Below are 24946 nucleotides of genomic sequence, written 5' to 3' on the forward strand. Positions count from 1 at the left end.
TATAAGTAAAATTGTTAAATAACACGTATGTTATTTTTAAGGTGGACCGAAATGTAAACGACAATACACTATAATACAATTACGAAAACCTTTTGAAAGAAAATGGAAATTTAATTTAAAATTAGTTTTATATTAATTATAAATTAGTAATTTGTGTAAATTTTTTTTTAATAAATTTATTATTTTGAAATTATAAATATGTGTAATATTAATTTAATTGTTTATTTTTAGAATTTTATTTTAGTTTATTTTGCTTTTAGTTTAATTTTTATTATAAAATTCTAGTAAATATTTAATTTAATTTTTTTTTTCATTTTACTTTCATTTCAGTAAATTTGGTTAATTTCATTTTCATCCCAAATGTAATGTTAATTTACACTGTAAGCAAGCTACCTCCCCTGTTAATTTCCCAAATCACAAAACCCTGAAGCTGCAAAACCCTAGATATTTGCTCAAAATTTCTCTTCTTTCTGCTTCATTCTGATGAATCAGTAATAATGTCAACCAAATCTCAAGCATCTTCATACTGTCGCTTACTCAGACAAACCCTAAGATCCCCTAGAAATTCATTAATTCCATCCTCTCAGAAAATTTACGGTTCCCCTTATTTGCCTTCCTCTGAAAACTCCCAATTGCCTGCACCATTTTCGCCAAAACCCTATTTCTCTAATCTTCTTCTTAATGATGCTCAGAGATATCGAACAAAAGCCGGGCACTCTTTTCCTCAACTCTCCCAGAAATCTCATTTTTCCACAGCGGCCGCCGGATTTACCGAGTCATCCCGAGTGGTCGAGGATCTTCTGGCGGAAGTTGAGCAAGAGAAACAGCGGGAGAGGGAAGCAAGGAAAAGAGCAGGTTTGGATACTAAAGACATTGATGCAGAAGATGAAGAGGATTACATGGGAGTTGGGCCGTTGATAGAGAAGCTTGAGAAGAAGTTTTTGAAGGATAAAGGGGACTTGAATGCCTATGAAGAGCCCACGGATTCTGAGAGTGATGAAGACGATGATAGGTTTTCCGCTGAGGCGGTTCAAAAGAGAGCTGAGGTGTTTGAGAAGAAATTTAGTCGGCACAAGGAATTGCTGGAAAACTTCGTGGAGGCTGGTATGTATATTTGACTCTGTGTTTTAAAGTTGTTTCTTTTGAATTATATTTACTGAAGGATGAATATTAAATTTGAATATTAGGATTATGTAGTGTGATCATGTGAGAAGATGTTTTAGTGTTTGATTTTTGTTCATATGAAATGACAATGCTCCAACAATTTTGTGGGTTCTTTTTCTTTCTTCATTGATATACCATTATTTTTAAATACCAAAGAAGATGGACTTAAATTTTTTTAGTGCTAAGTTAGCTTTAGGAGCCATATGAGTTGTTGCTTGCATTGGATTTTGATTTTGTTTTTTTCACATGTAAGTAAGTTTCTTTCGTTGACAGAATCTTGGGAAGTGCTTAAAGAAAACAAATTGTAAATTTTGTCATTTTATTCTATATGATTTTGTTCATCAGCAATTAGTCTTATCTCTAAATTCATTTATTTATTTGCTTTGGTAATAGCTGAACAAATATGTGGATAGAAATCATGACTTCATTGGTGACCCCTTGATGATATGAGCACACGTTTATTTTGACAGAGACACTTGACGATGCATTCAAATGGATGAACAAAATTGATAAATTTGAACAGAAACATTTCCAGCTTCGCCCTGAATACCGAGTCATTGGTGATTTGATGAACCGTTTGAAAGTAGCAGAAGGCAAAGATAAGTTCATTCTCGAACAAAAACTTAATAGGGCTATGAGGTTGGTGGAATGGAAGGAAGCTTATGATCCAAATAATCCTGCTAACTATGGAGTCATTCAGCATGAGCAAGAGGATCCAGATGGAGAACTCCCAGAACATCCTGGACTCGATAAAGAGGACCAACTAATACAAGGTGAGGTTGGTGATGATGATGAAGAGGAGTATGATGACATGAAAGAGAAGGATGATATACTGTTAGCGAAGCTCAATGAGATAGACAAGAAACTTGAAGAGAAGCTTGCTAAGTTGGATCACACCTTTGGGAAGAAGGGCAAACTTCTAGAGGAGGAGATCAGAGATCTTGCAGAGGAAAGAAATGCTTTGACGGAGCAGAAAAGAAAACCTCTTTACAGGAAAGTAAGTCCATGTAACGTTCCAACTTGATTATTATATATTACTCGCTTGCAAGTAGTAATCTAACATTGAGAAGTCTGCCTTTTTATTGTGGTGATTCTTTTCTTCTTAATGGTGTAATTTGGTTTCCTGCAATATTAAGATGACGGACTGATAGTTGTATGATCTTTCCTCTATTTCATGTTATCTTGTCTTTCTTCCTTGCATGGATCCGTTTATTCAATTTGTTTCTAAACAGAGGACAAGAACATGTTGATGGAGAAAACAGTTTCTCATTTCCTTGTTTTCTGATTCACCTGATCTTGTCAGGATTCAATTTTTTGCTAGGTAATGAGGTGGCTAGCTAGTAATATCATGGATAATTGACTAGCGATTGTATGATTTTTTATACAAAAGATGATTCTAAAAGATGATATCCAAAAGCTATCATGTGGTTTTTGTGAATTTGCAGAGTATGACTGATAGGAAGATTTATCATGTCTGCCCAAATATTATAGCACAAGGCAAACATTTCACTTAGTGTAGAGACAATTGTCTTGTTATCTTAATAGCAGTTACAACTTCTTTATGAAAGGCATATATGTCTGCTCTATTAAGTGAAATATTTGCCTTGTGTGTTAGAATATGATAATTATTTGTTACATGTTTTGTCGTCTCTGTACTTCGTCTTAATCATGCATTGTTGTCTTTTATGCCATATTTTCTAGAAGATATGAAATTGTGCTGTTATTAATGTCCCAAGTTATTTTGTGTTCTATATGATCTTGCTACTAATTATGCTATTTTTCTTTCCTCCCCAAATTCTTTGTTGATTATTTTAACATGAGTTGTTTTTATACGATGATAGGGTTTTGATGTGAGATTGATAGATATGAATCGAACCTGTAAGGTTACAAAGGTATGCATGAACCCTTCAAAATCTACTTAAATACTGGTTTTAAATCAGGAAAAACAACCTAATTGATTTCTAATGTTCCTAAGGGTGGCCAAGTGGTGAAGTACACCGCCATGCTAGCATGTGGGAACCTAAATGGTGTTATTGGGTTTGCAAAAGCCAAGGCCCCTGCAGTTCCTATTGCTCTTCAAAAGGTATGGTTTCTATTTTTCGTCTTTTATTGAATTTTTTGGGTTTAGGTTGTGCAAAATGCTCAGGATTATAATTTTTAATTCTATTTTGTAACAAGTTAGCTGTGGATATAATTTGACATGTTAGCCATTTGGATTTGTCTGACAACTATTCTGATTTATGAGCAAAATCATTTGTAATTTGTCTTTAAATATCCTGGTATGCTCAAACCGTTTAAATTTCATCCGAAGGTAGTTGTGAGGCTTTCTGGGTTTCTTTTCCATGAGTAACCAATTACATTGTGAAATAACTTTAAATGATATGTTTCTTTACTATCTCAACCTTGTATCTTTCCAAAAAAAAAAAAAAAAAAAACTATTTCAACCTTGTAATCTTGTTTTGCAAAGATTCAATTTTGATACTTTATTTAAGTCCAGTGCAGTAAACTGTCCAGAGAATCCTATCTCAATGTACCGTCAAATTTTCTTTCATCTTTTGACTAAATATCCAACTTAGCATTCTTGTAATTTTTCGTCCATTGAGAACACTCTCTTCAAATTTTTTTCTTTTTTTAAATAAGAACATTCCCTTCAATAGCCTATGGTATGATCAAAAGCCTTGGATTGAGTTATGGGTCCTTGTAAATTAGGACCAGAGAGATAAGAACCAGAAAGTTTTCTGGTTTTTCCTTCATCTTGATTGAATGGGCTTTATTGAGAGAGAAACCAAAGATCTGGAAAAGTTTAAAATATTCAAGAAACTTATGAATTATTTTTCGGCATCCTCTTTATTATCTGAATAGATGGCCTTTTATGTCCTACGTTTTAGGAGCAGTTAACTGCTGATAAGATCTTAATTACCCTATAAGAATAGCAGATCCAGAATTACAAATTCAAACGTAAAAGTACCTCCTGTATATCCATCCTAAAACTGCCCAATGACATTGGACATAGGAACCAAATCAAACATAAAATAAAAGTTGAATATAAACTCAGGACTTAGCTAGAAAACTAATCCTGCTTCTGCTTTGTCCCATGCGTGAATCTACTATAAACTTTACCCACGAATGGACTGTCTACCCTATCTGGACATCTTTCACAACTTACTTCATTAAGTCAACTTTTCTAATTAGTCTATTTATTGGTGTACTTTCATCTTTTGAGAAGTGTATTCATTTTATCTTATCTTTTACTTGTATTAAAACACTTTCAATCTTTTGTAGATTTAAAGAATAATTATTATTAGTAAGAACCAAAAAATTGCAAACCCATAGTACTGCTCTTTTTCTGTATGTGTTGTGTTTCATGGAGGCTGGCTCCCATAACAATCTATGCACTGGGTGGCTTGAAGACTTTTTCTAGGCTCTTTGGAACTTTTGGCATCAGGCTAGTTGCAACCTTTTCCCCAAGTGCTTCCTGTCTATTCCCCTGGGGAGAGTTCTGGTGAAGAAGGAAACTAAGGTGCTTCAGAGGAGAACTCTCTTTGTTGATTTGTGGGTGCTGTGGCTGGAGTGCAAATGCTAGACTTTTAAATGATTATCACTTTCCTTCATTTACCCTCTGTGACAATTTGGTTTTATTTGCCTATTTTGAGCTAAGGTTCATGAGTTTTCTAGGGATGTCTCTTTGGCTACTTTGCAGAGAGATTGAGATGTGGTGTTATTTTGGTTTTATGTGATTCTTTCCTGTTTTCTTCTTTTTGTTAGCTTAGGAGGATTTCTTATCCCGTGCATTTATACTTTTCACTCATCGTTTGATGATTTTATTTTCATAACAAAGATTATAAACCAAAGGAGGATAAGCTATGCTCCAAAAGAAAAGAAACAAATAAAAACCATATCAATATAGAATAGCATCCCAATCCCTTCACAGTACAGAAGGAAAGATCTTCTTGAAGAAACCATGGGATGAGCCCAAGAGAAGCAAAAAATAAAAAGAAAACTATCTCCTTATAAATGTCATCAAAAAACATATTCGACTTAGAACATTATATCTCTCAGCAAAGGAAAAAAGAAGAAGAGGAAATTTTTTTTCAAGTTTTAGGCTGCAGCTTAGAATCAGAATGCATAGTAAACTATTTTGGTTTATTAATTTCGCAATGGCATTTTCGATTTCAGTTTTAATGTTATGGGCTTGAGCCTCCTTCTCTCTATCCCTACCTCTCTCTTTCTATATATAAATATATATTACTATTTTTTTATATTACTATAACTATAAATCTATAACATGTTTGTATATCATGTTCCTACTTGATCAAATAAACAGGCATACGAGAAATGTTTTCAAAATCTTCACTACGTGGAGCGTCATGAAGAACATACAATTGCACACGCTGTGCAAACTTCATATAAGAAAACTAAGGTTCTTATCCTTCTCGATGACTTTTTCAAGCCTCATGTTAATATATTCTTAGAAAAAAGAAAATATTTACATCCCAAAATTTCTCTCTTGTTTTGACATGGTATATAATCTGTGATAGGTGTATCTCTGGCCTGCTCCTACTCGAACAGGTATGAAAGCAGGAAGAACTGTTGAAAACATTTTGTATTTAGCCGGTTTCAAGAATGTCAAATCCAAGGTGAATATGCTGCTTAAACTGATTGGAACCAATACTGTTCTTTACTGCTTGTTTATAAAATATTAGCTTTGATATAACCTCTTATCTTGTTGTTAGGTGGTTGGCTCAAGGAATCCTCATAACACAGTTAAAGCCGTTTTAAAAGCTCTGAATGCTGTAAGTAACCCGAAATCTCTTATCAGAGGCATGTTTCAGTACTCGACTGGTCAACATCTATTTAACTGCTTTGATTCTGCATTTTCCAGATTGAAACACCGAAAGATGTTCAGGAGAAGTTTGGCCGGACTGTCGTTGAGAAGTACTTGCTTTGATTGGGTATTTCACGTGCTCATTAGCAATTTTTTTCTTTATTCATTTTCTTGGATTTTCACTTCCAAGCAAAAGAAATTATAATCCATCACACTATTTTAGTCTTTTTCTATCATCTGTTATGTGGCATAATATGGTACACGGACAGTACTATTAACACCGGACAAGCGAGGGTTTTTTATGGGCGCTTTCGGGATGATATCCATGTTCTGTTCTTAGAGATGAATGGATGGGAGGTTTTTTAAGATTTTGTAGATTAGAATCCTTGAGTTCCTAGAAAACTTAATTTTGAATAAGTTAATCTTCTGAATTTTCAATCTATACCAGTATGGTGCTTTTTGTATATTACACAACAAGGTTTTATATATTATATGTAGACTATGGAGTGCTCACTTCTTCAGTGTGGATTTCAATGAATATATATGATTTAGATAAGTATTTTCAAGGATGGAATTTACGTTTCACATTCTTAATATACATTAGTTAAATTATATATATATATATATATATATATATACACACAGATAAAAGTATGAGACATTTTGTATATAATTCTCTAATTTTACTCCTTCCACCACCTGATGAGATTCCACCACCTGATGAGAAAGTACCCAATTAAAAGGGGGCATATAACTTTCTTATCATGCATAAATATGTATAGCAGGATTCTATATATATATATATATATATAGATTCCAGTGTAATGAGAGTAGAAGGACTTGAAAGTTTTTGAAAGAAATAGTTGGTCAAGTGTTGTATTAATGGAGGCACAAATCTATCATCGTGTCATTTTATATTATATTACAAGTGCACACACATAAATGTATATATATATATATTACATTATATTATATTATATTAGTAGTGTATGGAGATATGAAGAGATTTAGCAGCATCTACTTTAGTTTTGGAGTGTGTGAACTGAAATTAATGTTGTATGCTTTGTTTATAGGCAAGAGTGGGTAAAGAATTTGTAGGCACCAACCTCTTTCTCACTCTCTCTCTCTCTCTCTCTATATATATATATATATATATATGTATTATATATATTATCCTAAAGGTAACTTTTGGGTTAATCATTATGCATTAACCCTAATGCCTTTCTATTATTTGTTCTTAAATTTAACATGTGTTTTATTTATTTTTCTTATAAATTAGTGAGTAATTAACAAAGATGACAAGAAATGACTGCAGGGTCTGAAAATTTAAAAATATTATTTTTAATATTTGTATTAAAAAAATATTTTTTGACTTAAATATTCTCATAAATGAATACATATATACACAAACACATATAAATTCAAAAAATATTTTCATTTATTAAACAAAACCTAAATTTCATCAAATTGATGCTTAATTCTAGAATATCATTTGCTCATCAAATATCCTTAAAGAACATAAATATACATATACATATACACATATGTACAAATATTTACACTCAATTGTTAAAAACGATTTCTCCCAAAATAATTTAGTGACTGAATCGATAGTCCCAGAACTTATAAGTTTGTGTGTGTGTGTGTGTGTGTGTGTGTGTGTATGCATATATATATATATATATATGGTGTTAACCTGGGGTTGAGGGGCATATAGTTGTATCATTATTATATACTTGTAGCAGTAATAATATACCAGGTGGAGAGACTTGGTCCTCTCCACATGTGTCTATATATATATATATACACACATAACTATACCAGTTTATATATATCAAAACAAAAGTAGAGAGAGAGAGAGAGAGAGAGAGAGAGATGAGTATGATGATGAGAGGAGAAGTGATTCTGAACATCCCAGCTGAGAAAGCATGGGAAATGTACAGAAACGATGAAATCATCTCCAAAATTAACCCTCAAATGCTTTCTGCTGCTTATTATCTTCATGGAGATGGCGCCCCTGGCAGTCTTCGACTTTTCAAGCTTGGCCCTGGTCCGTATATATACATACATATACATACATCTTCCCTTTCTCCCTCTTCTTAATTTTCATCTCTTATTCATGATCATACACACACACATATATATACACACACACACACACACATATAGAGCTATGTGATTATGAATTTACTAGGATCGATTACTAGGGCATACACACACACACACACACATATATATATACACTATACACTCCTGTAATCAATTTCTGCAAAGAGAATTCATTTCTTGACATCTATATATATATATATCACACCTTTTCGTGCCTGAGTTATACACATGATCACATATATATTCTTTATAATTTAAATTAATTACATGTAAGATTAATAAATATTGAATGTAAATCTCATTTCATATATATATATATATATATACATTTAAATATGCTGCTCGCAAATAAATTAGAGAAACATATGTATTTGTCTCACGTGAAAAAGTGGTGTGATGATTACATCATGCATGGGTTGGCTCAAACGGTGATTTATGTATTCTTTTTATTATTCAATATTTTATTTATTTATATTAAAATTTTCCAATACATATTCTTATATATATATATATATATATATATATATATATATATATAACGCATATATATAGTGTCCAATTATTGGTAGTCTCACTAGATATTTTAACCCTGTTTTGTTTGTTACTTATACATATATATTTTTTATTATATTTTTATCATCAGCCTTATTATATTTAAAAAATAAATAAATAATATTTATATCATTACTTCGTTGAAATAAAACCAAACTTAATCACTATCCAAACCAATTGATTAATAACACAATATTGAAATTAATTATTATAAATTAGTTCATAATATATTTAAATAATAATAAATTAAATAATTTTTAATTCAATAATAAGATAAATATTATTTTTTAATATATATATATATTTTTTAAATAAAAAATAAAAAAAATACTGTCAATATCATCTTATAATATACTTTTAATTTATATTTTCAAAATGTATATACAGAGGTGTGCAAGTACGTGAAAGAATCAAGAGAGAAAATAGAGGTGGTGGAAAGAGGGAGATCAGTAAGATACAGAGTAGTAGGAGGAGAGTTGAGAGAGATGTACGATCCATACATCGTCACCTTCACATTTCTTCCAGTTGCAGGCAAAGAAACAGAAGAGTGTATTGCAGAATGGAAAGCTGAGTTTCAACCACTCACTCCAACTACTCCGCCACCACACCAAGCCAGAGATGCTGCACTCAGATTCTTGAAGTGTTTCGAAAACTTTTGACTCAATAACTCATCATAGAATTATGACCCTCGACCATATATATATATATATATACATATATGTATATTGGAATTGTTTCTGTTTCTCTGTCTAATAAATCAGCAGTAACGCAATACTTCCTATATATATATATATATTTATATATAGACCAACTAATGGATTTGTGGGTGTACTTTATAAGATCTTTTCTGTGTAAGTTCATCAAGATCATGGTTAAATTGTATGTGTGTGTCTTTGTATATATTTATATCAAGGAGTTGAGGTATTGGTGTTTATATGTATACATTAGACTTAAAAGATTCGAACATGAAACGTTATTGTAGTTTCTGAGTTGAAATTGTATTATTCCATCTATGAAAGCATCAATAGTCCCTCGGTTGAATGTTTGGCATTTCCACCTTTATCTACCAAGGTGAAAGTTTCAAGTCAAATTGTAACGATTTTGGAAATTTAAAAAGAAAATGTATATAAAAAATATAAGTGCGGAAGCGAAATAAAAGGTTCTGATTAATATCCTTTATACAATAATTTAAACGTATTAACAATACTGAAAATAAATTCTCTAAAGAAAAATGCTGAAAATGAAAGAATATAAAAGAAATTAATAAACATTTAGGTATCTACTAGCCGTCTTCTTGTGGATCGGGCTCGGAAAATAAGTTATCCTGATCTGAAATGGTTAAGTAAAGAATGAGGTACATTAGTTCAGTAAAGACATCACACTATATCATTGTCACATAAGTAAAGGTTGATAGAAAATCAAAAATAACCAATTGAGCAAAAATTTTGAATAAATCCTTTTATTAATAATCAAACTATTTATCGTCCACTTACCTCAGTGAGATTTATAAAAACGACCAATGTAAACAATAACATCATAAATATCATGAATTCATACATAATTTGTATCATAGTATATGTCATACTTTTATATTTTGATAATCAAACAACAGTTATCCCCTTTTCATAAGCCTACTAGTATCTGTGGTGATCCATATGGGTCCCCGCTACACGTGAACCATTCCTTTAACAAACTTAGTTTCCAGGGTCGTCCCCATACCCCGTCCGGTATGGGCGCCAAATAATAAATCTCAATATCTCGTCCGGTATGAGGTGAAGCGGGTCGTCCCCATACCCCGTCCGGTATGAGCGACAAAACATTTAAAGTCTCCATATCCCATCCGATATGAGACAACGTTCCCGGTCCTATGGACTCGGTCCGTCCACCATCTCCTAGGATATCTGTAACAACCCCGGAAAAATTTAATATTGGAAAGGCATATATATAGATAAATAATCTGAATTTGCGGAAGCGTATTAAACATTGCAATTAACATCCCTTACGCAATACCAAAACGTGTTCAACAAATGAGAGAATAAACTAATTAAAATAAATGCTCGAAAGTAAGAACTACAATTATAACTATGGGATCTTTAGGCGTCCCCTTCGCCGTCTTCCTGCGGAACGGACTCGGGAACCACGTCTTCTTGATCTGAAATGGTTAAGTAAGGAGTGAGCTACACTAGCCCAGTAAAGACATCACTCTACCTCACTGCCACAGGAGTAAGGGTGGGTAGAAAACAAAAACGACCAATGGAGCATAATTTGTAATAAACCCATTTGTTCATAAAAACGTTTACTTTCCATTTACCTGGGTGAGATGCATAAAACAATACACAAGCAACACATTATCATCATCACGTTATCACATAGATTTTATAATACAACATTTATCACGCGTTTGCATTTCAACCTTTAAATAGCATAATTCCTCTTTACCAGCCTACTAGTATCTATGGGGATCCATAGGGTTCCCGCTACCCGTGAACCCTTAACATTTATAACATGATTCCAGGGCCGTCCCCATACCCCGTCCGGTATGAGGGTGAAACGAGCCGTCCCCATACCCCGTCCGGTATGGGCACCAAAACACATAAGGTCTCCATACCCCGTCCGGTATGAGAGACCACGTTCCCGGTAGGGTTCCCTACGGACCCGGTCCGTCCACCATCTCCCAGGATACCTAGTCAGGCTGTCCACATTATCCGTTTGCCAATTCACATAACCTTTTATCCTTTTTTCTTTAGTCACCATCATCAAGTCACACACAAACATGCAAACCGGTAGTTCACGCCAACAAGACAACACACAACATCGGGTTCTTAGTCATTCAGTCCATAATCAATAAAACTGTGACACATGCACACGAAACTATGAAATAAAAACATCAGACATCATACTGCATTTAAAACTGTAAAATAGAACAAACAACAACTGACCGACAAATACACTAGACTCGGGCTCCATTAGCAACCTTAAACAATTTCACACAACTATTGATTCATGAAATACCATTTTATCATTTATTGTACTTTAATACCGTGATAGGAAATAGGGTGAGGAATCCTTACTTGTTTTCGGGACCCGAAATAGGCTTTTTCGAGCGCCTGCGGGTTATCCCTAAATTTCCTGAATTTTTTTCCGAAAAACTGAAACACGCTACCGGTACCTGCACGTGTCCCAAAAATCTCAGAATCAGACCTAGGGCCCCTTTCGGCCAATATCGCAATTCTGGCACGGCGGCTTCGCCGTGTTCCGACGACGATTCGCCTCGGGTTGGCCGTCTTCGGCCGAATTCAGCCACACTTACATTGGTCCCTACGTTAAAACAACCCTAGGGCCCTCGGGGGGCCAAAAAATTACGAAAAACCGAAGCTTACCGGCGGCGGTGCTCTCTGTGCGGCGGCTCTCTGGCGTGGTTCGTGTTTTGGTGATTTGGCTTCGATCAACCTGTAGAGAAAAGAATGGTGATCACGGTGATATAAAAATTGTATCAAACGGAGGCCAAGAAGGGCCTCATCAGAGGCAAAAATCGAGGAGGGACGCGGCGGCGCCGCTGGGTTTCGGCCGTGTTTTTCGGCCGGGAGTTTGGCTCTAATTTGGCCACAGGAGAACTCAACATTAAAAAACGAGCCGGGGTATAAAATTTACCTCGATCGACCGTCGGAAAACTCCCCGGTGCGGCGGCGGGTGGCTGCGACCGGCTCCTCCGGCGTCTGGTTTATCTTCTCCGGCGAGGGCTGACGGCTAGGGTTTTTGTGGTCAGGTGTGGGGGGTTTATTTATACCCTTTGCCTTTTAATCACAGCCGTCCATCTTGATTTAATCTGGGTCGTTCGATCGTGATTTAATTTGGATTAAATCTGGATCGTCCATCGCGATTAAATCTGGGCCGTCCATACTTGATTGAATCTGGACCGTCCGTGCGCGTGCATCTGGGCCGTCCGTGCGCACGCTTGAACTGGGCCGTCCGTGCGCGCGGGGACGCATCTGGGCCGTCCGATCGCGCGCACGCGGATCGCCCACGTGGCCCGTTCCCGGGTCGGCGTGGCCTTGCCACGCGGCAGGTCTTGGTTGGCCAGAGCTGCTGATTGGGCCGTTGACATGGCTGCTGACGTGGCGCTGACGTGGCACAATTTTTTTAAATTGTGTTTTGACCCCCAGTTTCTGAATTTCTTTTCAAAAATACCCCCAGAATCCAAATTTTTACCCCTTTTTTTCAAAATCAATTTCAATTAAATCCAAATAATATTTTTACCCAATTTTATCATTATTAATATTTTTATATTCACAAAAATTAATTTAAATTAAATTAAATCAAAAAAAAAATAGAAAAGATTATTTTGGGTGTTACAACTCTCCCCCCCTTAAGAAATTTGGTCCCCCAAATTTGTCTCTTACTCTTGGTTGAACAAATGGGGATATTGGGCTCTAAAGTCTGATTCTAGCTCCCAGGTAGCCTCTCTGGGTGTGTGGTTCTGCCACATGACCTTTACAATTGATATTTCCCTGTTGCGGAGTATCCTGTTCTGTCGGTCTGTGATACCAACGGGTACTTCTTCATAAGACAAGTCCTCTTAGAGTGGAAGCAGTTCATGAGTCAAGACATGAGAAGGGTCAGGGTTGTACTTATGTAGCATAGATACGTGGAACACGTTGTGGACTCTAGAGAGCTCTGGAGGCAGTGCTAGTCTGTAAGCAACAGTACCAACCCTGTCTAGGATTTCGAACGGCCCAATAAATCGGGGGTTCAGTTTTCCCCTCCTGCCGAACCTACTGATCCCCTTAAAAGGAGTGACCTTAAGAAACACTCGGTCGCCTTCTTTAAACGCTAGATCCCTCCTCCGGGTGTTTGCATAACTCTTCTGTCTACTCTGGGCTGTCTGAATGTTCTTTCTGATTTTAGCTATCTTCGAAGTGGTCTCCTCTACCAACTCCGGACCGAACAATCTTCTGTCGCCCACTTCCTCCCAACAAATCGGTGATCTGCATGGGCGACCATATAACACCTCATACGGAGCCATGCCAATGCTCGCTTGATACTGTTGTTGTAGGCAAACTCTATCAGGGGTAAATGGTTGTCCCAATGGCCCCCAGAGTCAAGGGCATAAGCTCGGAGCATATCTTCCAGTGTACCAATTGTTCTTTCTGATTGTCCATCGGTCTGAGGTTGGAAAGCAGTGCTGAGGGACAGCTTTGTTCCCATGGCTTGCTGGAAGCTATTCCAAAACCAAGAAGTGAATCTGGGGTCCCTGTCGGATACCACTGCCACTGGGACTCCATGCAATCTGACTATCTCCCGGATATACATTCTTGCCAACTTGTCCAAAGAATCAGTCATTCTGATGGCCAGAAAGTGAGAAGACTTAGTGAGTCGGTCAACAATTACCCATATAACATCATGTCCTGATCGTGCCTTAGGTAGTACCGATACGAAGTCCATGGTGATATGTTCCCACTTCCACTCTGGAATCGGTAAAGGCTTAAGTAACCCACCTGGGCGTTGATGTTCTGCTTTGACCTGCTGACATACCAAGCACTTAGATACAAAGTCAGCTATATCTCTCTTCATCCCATTTCACCAGAACCGAGGTCGCATAGTTTGGCACATTTGGGTACTTCTTGGATCCATGGCAAACTTTGAACTATGGGACTCTGTCATGATGTCTCTTTTTAACTCACTGTCGTCTGGGATACACACTCTGTCCTTGAAACTAATCAATCCGTCGGCAGAGATCTGGAATTCTGAACTCACTTCCTGTTCTGCATCCTTCTTGCGGGTTACTAGGGCGGGGTCGACTGACTGGGCTTCTTTTATTCTTTGGATTAACTCGGGTTGGACTGCTAGGTGGCCCAAACATGTGGCCCTCTTCAGATCTCGCAGTCGAACCTGTTGCTTGGCCCCAATTGACCTGTATTCTGAAACCATCAAATGGGCTAGGGTGCTTGCACTTTTCCTGCTGAGGGCATCGGCTACCACGTTGCCCTTACCTGGATGGTATAAGATATCACAATCATAGTCCTTGAGGAGTTCCATCCACCTTCTCTGACGCATGTTGAGATCCTTCTGAGTGAAGATGTACTTCAAACTCTTATGATCGGTATAGATCTGAAAGGTCTCTCCATACAAATAATGGCGCCAGGTTTTCAAGGCTTGTATGATTGCGGCAAGCTCCAAGTCATGGGTAGGATAGTTCTTCTCATGATTCTTTAGCTGTCTGGACCCATATGGTATAACCTTTCCATGCTGCATCAGGACACAACCCAGGCCCAGATAGGAGGCATCACTATAAACTGTAAACCCTCCTGATCCACTTGGTAGAGCCAGCACGGGTGCAGTAGTTAGTCGCTTCTTCAATTCTGAAAAACTCCTTTCGCAGTCCTCATTCCATTCAAACTTTGCATTCTTCTTTGTGAGTCGGGTTAGAGGAGCTGTTAGGCTAGAGAACCCTTCGACGAACCAGCGGTAATAACCTGCCATCCCCAGAAAGCTGCGAATTTCTTTAACTGCTGTCAGCTTTTCCCAACCAAGTACCGTTTCAACCTTTTCGGGGTTCACTGATACCCCTTCTTTCGATATAACATGTCCCAGGAAGGCAGTTTGCTCAAGCCAGAATCCACACTTGCTCAACTTTGCATACAACTTCTTTTCCATGAGGACCTGTAGGACTTGGGCAAGATGATGAGCATGTTCTTCTCTACTTTTTGAGTAGACTAAGATATCATCGATGAACACGATGACAAATTGATCTAAGAACTCTCTGAAGATCCTGTTCATTAGATCCATAAAGATGGTCGGGCCGTTGGTTAGCCCAAACGGCATGACCAGGAACTCATAGCGTCCGTACCTGGTTCGGAATGCCGTCTTGGGGATGTCTTCTATTCTTATCTTTACCTGATGGTAACCTGATCGTAGATCTATTTTAGAAAAGACCTGTGCACCCTGCAACTGATCGAAAAGGTCATCAATCTGGGGAAGAGGATATTTGTTCTTAATTGTTACCTTGTTTATCCCTCTGTAATCAATGCACAGTCTCAATGTTCCATCTTCCTTCCTTGCAAAAGTAACTCCGGCACCCCAAGGGGAAACGCTGTGTCTAATGAAACCACTGTCTTGTAACTCAGTGATCTATTTCCTTAGTTCTTCCATCTCAATGCGGCTCATTCGGTAAAGAGCAACCGAGATAGGCTAGGTACCTGGCTGTAAGTCTATGGTGAACTCGACCTCTCTGTTCACTGGTAGACCGGGTAGTTCATCCGGAAATACGTCTGGAAAGTCTTGGACTACTGGAATCTCTTGGATACAAACTTCTTTCTTGGTCTTACCTAGTTAGAGAAAATACAAGATTAAGGCACTAGGAATTAAGAAAACTTGCCATCAGGGAAAATCAGTACTGAATGATTTTATTAACTTGTAAATGGCTCCTCGTTGGGAGGATTAAATACAACCTTTTTGTTAAAGCAGTCTATGGTGGCGTGATACGCCGCTAGCCAATCCATTCCTAGGATTACATCAAAATCCCCCGTGTCTAACCCTATCAGGTCTACCCTCAGTTTCCTATCTGCTATCTCCACGGCACATGCCCTGTAGATAACCTCTCCTAGCAATGTCTCCCCCCCAGCAGTAGATACAAGCAACAATGAATCAAGTCTATCAGGTGATACACAAATTTTAGAAGCAAGAACATGTGAAACAAAAGAATGTAATGCACCAGTGTCAAACAAAACATGAGCAATGTGGCCAGATATAGTATACATACCATGTACCACGTCCGGGTTTGCGTCGGCATCCTTCTGGGTAAGGTTGTAAACTCTGCCCTGGATTAGAGGCCTTCTTTTATTCTGGTTCCTCGGGCATTCCCTTGCCTAGTGCTGGGCACTGCCGCATATGCGACAGGTGTTGCTGAGGCGGTAGCAGGGTCGGTCCCCGTGATCCCTGCCGCTGTGTTGGCAGATCTTCCCACGTGCTGCCCCTGTAGCCTGAGGAGGGGCCTGGATGGCGGGTCTGGGCCTCTTACTGGGTTGGACAGGCGCGGTAGGTGCTGGCCTGCGGAGCGGGGCTGAGGGTCGGGAACTCCCCACTAGCTGAGGGTGGGTGTCGAAGCTCCTTTTTATGATCTACGCCTTTGCTAGGACTACTGAATATGTTTCGAGCTCCATTACCAGTAAGTGCTGTCTGATCTCCGGGCGGAGACCCCACTGGAATTTCCTGGCCTTTCGGCTCTCATCCATCAATGTCTCCGGGGCATATCGGCCCAGCTCCAGGAACTTACGGGTATACTCCGACACTGTCATGTTTCCCTGGACCAATTGAGCAAACTCTATTTCCTTTAGGTGTCGGATGTGTTTAGGGAGATACTCCGCGTGGAAGGCTGCTAAGAACTGCTCCCAAGTAGCTGGTGTAGGCAGGGTGGTCCGCTTGAGCTCCCACCAGCGTACTGCTTCCCCTACCAGCATGTAGGAGGCAATGGCAGCCCTCTGCTCAGGAACTACTCCCAAGGTCTCGAAAGCTCTCTCAGTCTCTGCCAGCCAGTATTGGGCCTCTTCAAAAGAGGATCCCCCTGCAAAAGTAGAAGGGTTCAGTCTTCTGTACCTCTCTATGAAGCCGGGGTCGATCAAGGAAGGAGTGGGGTCCCGAGGTAGAGGGACTGGGGCCAGCTGAGGGTGAACTGGGGGGCCCTGTGGTGGTACCTGCTGATGTGGTGGGGGTACTGGAATGTGCTGTGGCGGTGCCTGGTGGTACCGTGGCTGTGGTACCGGGTCGTACTGCGGCTGTGGTGCCAGGTGGTACTGTGGAGGAGCAGGCTCCTGCCGGGGTGGCTCGGGATCAGCCTGCTGTAGCGGGGGCTCAACCTGCGATAGCGGAGGAGGTCCGGGTAACTCCCTTCTCTCCTCTCGCCTTTGCTGGGCAGCTACGAGAGCTTCCACCATCTCAAATAGTCTATCTAAATCCTCCCGAAGCGAATTATCTTGGGCCGCTCGGTTTAGTAGGGGCCTTCCTCTCCTCATTTCTGTGTACCTGCATTCACAAGGAATGGTTGAGTAACGATCTATCGGTGAGTATTTCTCTAAAGCACTATTGTGTAAGGGATGGGTCCGAGGAAACGCGGCTCTGATACCAACTGTAACAACCCCGAAAAAATTTAATATTGGAAAGGCATATATATAGATAAATAATCTGAATTTGCGGAAGCGTATTAAACATTGCAATTAACATCCCTTACGCAATACCAAAACATGTTCAACAAATGAGGGAATAAACTAATTAAAATAAATGCTCGAAAGTAAGAACTACAATTATAACTATGAGATCTTTATGCGTCCCCTTCGCCGTCTTCCTGCGGAACGGGCTCGGAAACCACGTCTTCCTGATCTGAAATGGTTAAGTAAGGAGTGAGCTACACTAGCCCAGTAAAGACATCACTCTACCTCACTGCCACAGGAGTAAGGGTGGGTAGAAAACAAAAACGACCAATGGAGCATAATTTGTAATAAACCCATTTGTTCATAAAAACGTTTACTTTCTATTTACCTGGGTGAGATCCATAAAAAAATACACAAGCAACACATTATCATCATCACGTTATCACATAGACTTTATAATACAATATTTATCACGCGTTTGCATTTCAACCTTTAAATAGCATAATTCCTCTTTACCAGCCTACTAGTATCTATGGGGATCCATAGGGGTCCCGCTACCCGTGAACCCTTAACATTTATAACCTGATTCCAGGGCCGTCCCCATACCCCGTCTGGTATGGGCGCAAAAATCATAAACCTCAATACCCCATCCGGTATGAGGGTGAAACGGGCCGTTCCCATACCTCATCCGATATGGGCGCCAAAACACATAAGGTCTCCATACCCCGTCCGGTATGAGAGACCACGTTCCCGGTAGGGTTCCCTACGGACCCGGTCCATCCACCATCTCCCAGATACCTAGTCAGGCTGTCCACATTATCCGTTTGCCAATTCACATAACCTTTTATCCCTTTTTCTTTAGTCACCATCATCAAGTCACACACAAATATTCAAACCGGTAGTTCACGCCAACAAGACAACACACAACATCGGGTTCTCAGTCATTCAGTCCATAATCAATGAAACTGTGATACATGCACACGAAACTATGAAATAAAAATATCAGACATCATACTGCATTTAAAATTGTAAAATAGAACAAACAACAACTAACCGACAAATACACTAGACTCGGGCTCCATTAGCAACCTTAAACAATTTCACACAGCTATTGATTCATGAAATAGCATTTTATCATTTATTGCACTTTAATACCGTGATAGAAAATAGGGTGAGGAATCCTTACTTGTTTTCGGGACCTGAAATAGGCTTTTCCGAGCGCCTGCGGGTTATCCCTAAATTTCATGAATTTTTTTTCGAAAAAATGAAACACGCTACCGGTACTTGCACGTGTCCCAAAAATCTCAGAATCAGACCTAGGGCCCCTTTCGGCCAATATTGCAATTCTAGCACGGTGGGTCCGCCGTGCTCCGGTGACGGCGCCGCCGCTTGCATCGGCGATTCGCCTCGGGTTGGCCGTTTTTGGCCGAATTCGGCCACACTTACATCGGTCCCTGCGATAAAACAACCCTAGGGCCCTCGGGGGGCCAAAAAATTACGAAAAACCGAAGCTTACCGGCGGCAGTACTCTTGGGTGCGGAGGCTCTCCGGTGTGGTTCGTGTTTTGGTGATTTGGCTCCGATCAACCTGTAGAGAAAAGAATGGTGATCACGGTGATATAAAAATTGTATCAAACGGAGGCCGGGAAGGGCCTCATCGGAGGCAAAAACTGAGGAGGGGCGTGGCGGCGCCACTGGGTTTCGGCCATGTTTTCTGGTCGTTTGGCCGGGAGTTTGGCTCCGATTTGGCCACAGGGGAACTCAGCATTGAAAAACGAGTCGGGGTATGAAATTTACTTCGATCGACGGTCGAAAAACTCCCCGGTGCGACGGCGGGTGGCGGCGGCCGGCTTCTCCGGCGTCTGGTTCGTCTTCTCCGGCGAGGGCTAGCGGCTAGGGTTTTTGTGGTCAGGTGTGGGGGGTTTATTTATACCATTTGCCTTTTAATCACAGCCGTCCATCTTGATTTAATCTGAACCGTTCGATCGCGATTTAATTTGGATTAAATCTGGACCGTCCATCGCAATTAAATCTGGGCCATCCATATTTGATTGAATCTGGACCGTCCGTGCGCACACTTGATCTGGGCCGTCCGTGCGCGCGGGGACGCATCTGGGCCGTCCTATCGCGCGCACGCGGATCGCCCACGTGGCCCGTTCCCGGGTCGGCGTGGCCTTACCACGCGGCAGGTCCTGGTTGGCCAGGGCTGCTGATTGGGCCGCTGACGTGGCTGCTGACGTGGTGCTGACGGGGTACAATTTTTTTAAATTGCGTTTTGACCCCCGATTTCTGAATTTCTTTTCAAAAATACCTCCATAATCTAAATTTTCACCCATTTTTTCCAAAATCAATTTCAATTAAATCCAAATAATATTTTTACCCAATTTTTTCATTATTAATATTTTTAAATTCACAAAAATTAATTTAAATTAAATTAAATAAAAAAAAATAGAAAAAATTATTTTGGGTGTTACAATATCTAGTGAGACTGTCAACTTATCCATTTATCAATTCACATACTTTTTTTATTTTTTTCTTAGTTTTTCGTTTCCCACATAAACATGAATACTAAAGCAATTAACGAGTATCCAACAAGGCAAGCATATCTTTAAATTCACAAAATCATGCCGAAATGAAGTAACCAGTGATTCGTGCATTCAAAATCATAAAAAAAAATAAATCAGATACCATACTGCATTTAAACTGTAAAATAAATCAAATAGGAACTGACAGAGAAATATGTCCAGTTCGGGCTCCATTAGCAACCGTAATAATTATGTATATCTATTTAATTCATACAAATACAGTTTTATTATTTATTAGACTTTAATTCCGTGATAAGAAATAGAGTGAGGGGTCCTTACCTGATTCGAAGTCGAAAACTAGATTTTTCACTGCGCTTGCGGGCAGTCCCTGGGTTCCCTTAATTTCTTTCCAGGAACTGAAACGAGCTTACGGTACCTACACATATCCCAAATAACTCAAAAATCAGACCCGAGGCCTATTCGGCAAATTTTGAAATTCCGGCATGGCGGCTCCGCCATGCTTCAGCAATAGCGCTACCGCTCACAGTGGTGATCCGCCTCGGATTGCCTGTTTTCGGCCGAATTCGGACAAACTTGCATTAGTTCCTGTGAGAAAACATCCCTAAGGCCCTCGGTGGGCCCAAAAAACACCGAAAATCGAAACTTACCAGCGGCAGAGCTCTCCGGTGCGGCGGCTCCTCCGGCTCGAGTCGCAATTTGGTATTTTGCTCCTGTCAACTTGTAGAGGAAGGAACGGTGGTCATAATGGTGGAAAAATTATATCGAACGGGAATCGGGAAGGGCCTCATCGGAGGCAAAAATCGAAAAAATCTACGGCAGCGCCATTGGGCTTTGACGGTGTTTTTCAGCCAATTGGCCGGTGTTTTTGCTCCGATTTGGCCATAGGTGGGTTCATCATCAAATTTTGAGTAAAGGAGAAAATTTTTAAATCGTTTGGTTGCCGGAAATTGCTCCGGTGCGGTGGCGGGTGGCGGCGGTCGGCTCCCCGGCGGCTGGGCTATCTTCTCCGGCGAGGGACTCTGGCGGCTAGGGTTAGAGTTTGGGTGCGGATGAGATTATTTATAGCCATCCACTTTTAATCTGAGCTGTCCATTGTGATTTAATCTGGATCGTTCGATCGCGATTAAATAAGAAATAAATCTGGACCGTCCATGCTCGGCAATATGGGACGTTCGTACGTGCTTTTGATCTGGGCCGTCCGTGCGCACGAGAACGGATCTCAACCGTTCGATCGCGCGCACGCGAATCACCGAAATGGCTCCCTTCCGCGTGGTCTCCCGTATCAGCGTCTCTGCCATGCGACGTGTCCTAGTTGGCCGGGGCTGCTGACGTTGTGCAATTTTTCTAAATTGCGTTTTGATCATTGGTTTTCAATTTTCTTTTCAAAAACACCCACAGAATCCAAATTTTCACCCATTTTCTCCAAAATTGTTTTCAATTAAATCCCTAAAATAATTTTACCCATTTTATTATTATTATTATTATTATTATTATTTCTATTTAATTAAATTAAACTAAATTAAAACAATATATTATTACATAATAAATCATTATATTCATATTAAAATTACAAAAAATTAAAATAAAATAATACTAATAATAATAATAATAATTGGGGTGTTACACAAATTGTGTATCGTACATGTTTTTATTTTCGAAAAATAATTTTTATCTTTTTCTCGTTAAAAAATTGATCATGTTACTATTGATCTGCTAATATCATATAACTGTTGAAAACGTAATAAATTTCAGAAAAAAATAAAAATTTAATTTCTCTCATTTTTATAGTATTTCAATAAATAAACAAATAAATAAAATTAACTTTTTTTTTGCCAATTTGTCTTCTTTTTTCCACGACACCATATTCATCACTACCATCGTCGTTATTACTTTCGAATTCTTTCACCTCAAAATTCTTTGGCAAAGTAATGTATTAAAACTTTTTTCAGTACATATTTATGTTAAGGTGCATGTATACATTAATAATAGTTGTATGAATTTTAAGATACGCGTATACTTAGATTGATACATGAATTTTAAGATGCATGTAAGTATATGTATGTATATATTTTCTTTGCTATATAAACTGCTTTTATAATTTGAACACACTATAACATTTATCTATATCACATCAAGTTGTTGCTATAGATGTCTTAGAACTTCATCTTTACTCTTTGTGCGCTTCTTTTTCTTTTCTTAGAATGCGTAGTCTTTTTTTTCTTTTTGCTCAAACTTTATTTAACAAACTCATATTTTTTATCTCTATATATTAATTTTTTTCCGTTAAAAAATATAAATAAAATTACGCACTTGAAACAAGTAAAAATCGTAATCAAACGAACTTTTACCCTTTTGCTCCGCACGAAATTTCTGTTCTCGTTGAATTCATCTTAAGACGTCTGCATTATCTTTTAACAGATGTACTGTTCCAGTCAAACTCTTCATCTGACAATATCTTCCGCCCGGATCGACCCGCGGAACAACTTGCTTGAAACAAATAGAAAAACGTTAATTACCAAATTCGAACAAAATAAAAATTATTAGAAATGTCAAATGTGTGAGATTAATTAAATAATTTATCTTTTTTATTTATATATTTATTTTATTTTATTTTATATTTTGAAGATACATTCGGATGTGACAAGGAAGTACGTTGTCCGGCACTGGTGATCACATCGTGACCGTAGCTTTTACTTTTGTTCACTTTAACGGCAGTTTAACGGTTCCGTTATATTCGTTTTTGCACGTGTCATATACCAACCTAATCTTGTTTTTCCAAGTCCATGTTGAGTCGGCCCATATTATAAAACTATATACCAAGTTTCATTTTTTCTCATGATTTTCTCAATTTTCAAAAATTTAGAATGATAAATACTTTATACATTAAAATATATTTCAAATTTATATTTAATTTTATTATAAATGTATTCTATAATGCATGTAAGTAATAAATAATTTTTTTTTACTATTTAAAAAATTGATTTTTTAACAAATTCCAAAGTACAATATATGGAGTGATTTTTTTTGGAATCATCAAAATTTTTCGTGTTCCCTTATGATGGTGCCATAAATAATTAATCTATCAAATTCAAGTTCAACTCAATATTTAAATTCAAGTTTTTTTTTAAATTTGATCTTGATTAAGAGGACATATTGAAAAAAAGTATACTTTATTTCATTTACGCTTGATAAATCTTGACTTTCGTAAATATAAAATAAGTGTGAAATGTATTTGAGCTTGAGAAGGAACAAAATCAATTTAGATATCAATGCGATGCATAGTACTGGTTTTTGGCTTTAATTTCATAAGTAAAAAATCTGATAAACAAAATCCAATTTGATTTTAATTTTCAGAATCCGAACTCATTACATTTTCTATATAATGCAGATATTCTCTATCTGTTTGTCTGTACATTTTTTCAAAAAATCACTATATATTAATCATACACTGACTCAATTCTAACAGCGAAACATTATTGAAGCAAAATTTTTACAATATTAGTGCAAAATATTGTTACAGAAACCTTTGTGTGTATTACCATTTTCATTATAGCATAATTCTACCATTTTGTTCACACCAACCAACATCTCTCTTTTGGCTTTTTCTCGTATACATCGAAAGTTTCTACAGAAAATCCATCATGGTAGACCCAGCTGAAAAAGTTGTCAACATCCAATTTGACAAGTTTTACGAGACTAGCCTCAGCCCTCAAGTCAACAAAGAACAACTAGACCCTTTCTCACCTTCATCTGACCCCCTAGACTCTTGTACGAATGAAGTACACAAGTCCAAGGGGGGGCTTAATGACACACATCTTCGCTTCGAAGATTGCATCGAGGGCAACATCAACAAGCTTAACAACAAGAATGAAAAGCTTATCAAAAAAACGAGCTTTGATTGCAAAACCAATAAGGCACAAAAGAGGTCTCAGTCCATTTCACCACCTCCAGCTCCAATTGCAATAAAGAGACGTCGTCGATTCTTGTATTCAGGTCATGAAGATGATGATAATGAAGGCGAAAAGGATTGTGAATTTGGTAGGTTGGTAAATAAGCGAATAGTGAGAAAGCTTTTGAATGATTTCAGCCGAGTGGCTAACAATGCATGAAAACAGCTCGATGATTAAGAAAATAGTGTCAGCGTGTTAGAGCACTAAGTAATGAAAGTGGGGGGATGAGCTTAGGGGGTGATAAGAAAAGGGTAGTAAGAAAAGTGAGATAAAAAAGTTCTTTGTTTACTAAATTTCGAATTGAGTTAGAAATTCTTGTATATGGATTTGTATGTATACAATCTATAAGAACGAGAATAATTAATAAAAATATGTTTGAATTTCAATAATAGAAAAAAAAAAATCGTTGTTAAATTTTAAATTCGTACATTGAGTTTGAAACATCAAATTAAGGTTTTGTGTTTTTTTTTTAATCCAGCCATATATTGTTTATATCTATTATTTATAGATCGAGATCGTATGTGTCAATCGTGTGATGAGGCAAAAGCTTGTAATTAGCTAGTTATGAGGCAAGTATATATAAAAAATTTAATTATAAATCGAGTGTGGATCTAGTTATATACTTTGTTTCACCCTTTCAACCATGCTATTTATATAA

General features: G+C 38.1%; 3 protein-coding genes across 3 annotated transcripts; all 3 read left to right on the top strand.

Moving 5' to 3' along the window:
* The first annotated feature begins 378 nt into the window (after window positions 1-378).
* Window positions 379-6502, top strand: LOC110817015 (Ribosomal protein S5 family protein). The gene is made up of 8 exons (XM_088221232.1): window positions 379-1104; window positions 1635-2161; window positions 3006-3056; window positions 3140-3247; window positions 5489-5584; window positions 5703-5801; window positions 5898-5957; window positions 6047-6502. The coding sequence occupies exons 1-8, from the start codon at window positions 498-500 to the stop codon at window positions 6110-6112; spliced, it is 1614 nt and encodes a 537-aa protein (XP_088077358.1). The 5' UTR covers window positions 379-497; the 3' UTR covers window positions 6113-6502.
* Window positions 6503-6679: 177 nt separating this feature from the next.
* Window positions 6680-9584, top strand: LOC110817018 (MLP-like protein 423). Its single transcript, XM_022045407.2, has 2 exons — window positions 6680-8039; window positions 9038-9584. The coding sequence occupies exons 1-2, from the start codon at window positions 7865-7867 to the stop codon at window positions 9307-9309; spliced, it is 447 nt and encodes a 148-aa protein (XP_021901099.1). The 5' UTR covers window positions 6680-7864; the 3' UTR covers window positions 9310-9584.
* A 14395-nt stretch (window positions 9585-23979) lies between these two features.
* LOC110816898 (uncharacterized) lies at window positions 23980-24447 on the top strand. The gene has a single exon (XM_022045245.1). It carries the CDS (start codon window positions 23980-23982, stop codon window positions 24445-24447), a length of 468 nt encoding a protein of 155 aa, XP_021900937.1.
* Window positions 24448-24946: the final 499 nt, after the last annotated feature.

The sequence above is a fragment of the Carica papaya genome, chromosome 5 (genome assembly GCF_054855325.1).
Source record: "Carica papaya isolate Zhongbai chromosome 5, ASM5485532v1, whole genome shotgun sequence".
In the NCBI taxonomy this organism is placed as follows: domain Eukaryota; kingdom Viridiplantae; phylum Streptophyta; class Magnoliopsida; order Brassicales; family Caricaceae; genus Carica; species Carica papaya.